Source organism: Morone saxatilis, unplaced genomic scaffold, assembly GCF_004916995.1.
Source record: "Morone saxatilis isolate NCDOM2014 unplaced genomic scaffold, NCSU_SB_2.0 Contig17, whole genome shotgun sequence".
In the NCBI taxonomy this organism is placed as follows: Eukaryota; Metazoa; Chordata; class Actinopteri; family Moronidae; genus Morone; species Morone saxatilis.
The window spans coordinates 28,700,077-28,702,681 of NW_023339729.1; the positions used below are offsets into that span (position 1 = coordinate 28,700,077).

At 42.9% G+C, this 2,605-nt stretch overlaps 2 protein-coding genes across 3 annotated transcripts in view; one reads left to right on the plus strand and one right to left on the minus strand.

Moving 5' to 3' along the window:
* Positions 1-2,605, plus strand: part of LOC118327159 (bifunctional apoptosis regulator-like) — a 337,943-nt gene that overhangs the window by 139,451 nt on the left and 195,887 nt on the right. The gene's annotated exons all lie outside the window — the stretch shown is intronic.
* LOC118327165 (ubinuclein-1-like) overlaps positions 2,229-2,605 on the minus strand; it is a gene marked incomplete in the record, with an annotated part of 1,233 nt that continues 856 nt past the window's right edge. The window contains 1 exon segment of the mRNA XM_035660432.1: positions 2,229-2,363. Coding sequence (XP_035516325.1) covers positions 2,309-2,363 — 55 coding nt within the window.

Below are 2,605 nucleotides of genomic sequence, written 5' to 3' on the forward strand. Positions count from 1 at the left end.
AACTTACTTTGAAGACTTGACTTGTTCGTATAGTTTGCAGTTTTCATGGAAACAAGCGATCTGCTCGGGCATAGCTTTGCCGATGGCCTCCTTAAGTTTGTGCATGGGGTCTTCCACATCAGGGGGTTCCTGCTTGTCAGTGTCAGATTTAAGAATGAAAATCAAGACATGCTGAACATAAAAGTTGCAATAAAACTACAACTCAAACATTAAAAACACACTCACCATGTGTGTGAGTAACAGTTTCTTCACGCGTTTGAGGAGTGTATCTCTGCTGCAGGGCAGGAACGACGACAGGTGTGTGTATACCTTGGAGCGCAACTGGCCACCCTGTTCCCGACACTGCAACTCAATACTGGATAAAGACAGTGACAGCAGAACTACACACTTAAGAAAAGTCCAGTGCGTAGGATTTAGTGGCATCTACCAGTGTAGTTGCGGATAGCAACTTCCTTGATTCACTCTGACCTTCCAAGCATAAAGGAGAAACTAGTGTGGCCATGAAATGTGTGAAAAACTGAACGCACTATTTACAGGTTTGTCTGTTCTGGGCTACTGTAAAAACATGGTAGTTCAACATGGGTGCCTCTATGTAGGTGGCCCTTGGTGTCTGTAGGCTTCAGGATTACAGTCAGATTTGTGTGCGATAGGTTGTCCAGTAATCACAGGACTGGTAGTTTTATCAGTCCAACTCCTGATTACTTGTAACTTCTGACCTGAGGAAAGACACTGTACACCATTACTTGAATCTGGGTAAATGTGACCTGAACCTGCTCTCTGGAATATTTTAAACACTAGTTGCATCACTGTGAGTGAAGTCACTGTTTTGTTTGTATTGCATGCATGGGCACAAGAATGCACGAGCATGTGGCAATAAACAGTCCTGCCAAAAGGTTTCATGCCAGTTCCACTAAACTGACAGCTGGCAGTGGTAATGTGCCAAAAAACCTAGCAATATGCCATAAAAAGTAGGAAAGAAGAAGTATAAAAGCTAGAAGACATGGATGTAAGCGATGCAGGATTTAAAATAAATAGTTATAAGGGTTCAAAAAAGGCTTTCACTGTGCTCCTGGCTTAAGACAATAGTTGCCACATTTTGTCTGTGTTGTTGGATAACTCACTCTAGCAGGATCGAGTTGATTTCTGGAGTGAAGAACTTGAGTTTTGACTCTCCCTCTGAGGACTTGGCAGCCTGAAAAAATGTGATTTCTTTAATAAGAGATAAATAGGTGTACATAACCTCAGCTGTGCATCCATCATGTGCTTGTCCACAACTGATGCTTTAGTCCGTCAACATCGTCACTTGAGCATGTACAAATAATAAATTTAACCTTACCACCATGAGTTTCTGAATGCTGTCTTCCAGTCCTGGAGGAAGTCCCTCTGGCAGTGGGATTTGTTCTGAATGAGGCTTCGTCGGCAAGTTAGTCTTTGAATTTGGAAGTTGTGCTAGAGTCTGATCATCGGTTTTGGGTTGGAAAAACTGTGTCTCAGTGGCCAGTTGAGGAACCAGTTTTGGTGATGAGGTTCCCTCACTGACATCTAATAAAGAGTCCAAATCAATATCAAAATCCACTGTGTTGGCAGCTTGGATGAGAGTGTGGTCATTGATTGATCCAATTAAACTGAGGAGAGGGTCAGTCAGTCCTGAGCCGCCGCCCCCGGCTGCGTCTGCAGGGCACAGAGGGATCGTGGTTGCACCCATGATTGCTGGTACCTTCTGGTTCTCTTTAATCACCTTCTGTCGTTCCTTCTCCTTCTCTCTTTGGAACTTTTTCAACATGCTGGTGACGCTGAGTGTGCCACCAGCCTTTTTCTTCTTTTTCTTCTTCATCATATCGTCATCTGGTGCAATTTCCGACAATTTGCTACAAAATAAACATATTACGCTTGTGAGAAATGTTCCATCATCTAACTGGCTCCAAACAAGAGGTAAAAATTGCTTTGCTCAGCCTCACCTCGACTTAGGATCCTCATTGCTTTTCATCTCTCCACCTTCTTTGCACGGCTTCTTCTTTGGCTTATCCTGTGCACCATTGAGTTTACGTTTCTAAAAATGTTTCAAGTTATGTTTTATCAGATATGTTTTAGAAGTCATTAAAAACTTTTTTAGAGAAACACAACAAAGTTGCAAAGTTTGCACAGCTTAGGCTGATGGAAGAACATTGAAATCAGTTCTGAGAACATCCATTATAATGCTTTGCATGCTCTTTAGAGTTGCTACTTACTTTTGAAGGCTCAATTGTTTTCTCCTCTGTAGGGAGGTCCTCCGTGTCAGAAGCCTGGCGGAACTGCAGCACGCCCGAATTTACATAGAAGCCACCAAATTTGGTTGTGAGGGAGGCCGGGACAAATTCATCATACTATAGAGGCAAGCCAGAAGCAATAGATTTCATCAAATTAGAAAAATATTCAAATCAGCAACAGAAAAGGTGGAGACAGACTGATGGGCCTCTAAATGTCAAAACTGGGAACAGATTTTAAGGGAAACATAAACCGAGTGCGTTTCTACAGTAGCCCAGGAGGGACAAACCAAACACTGGCTCTTGGCAGGTGCATTCACTCGTTTTACAGCCACCGTAGTTTCTCCATTGTGCTTGAAAGG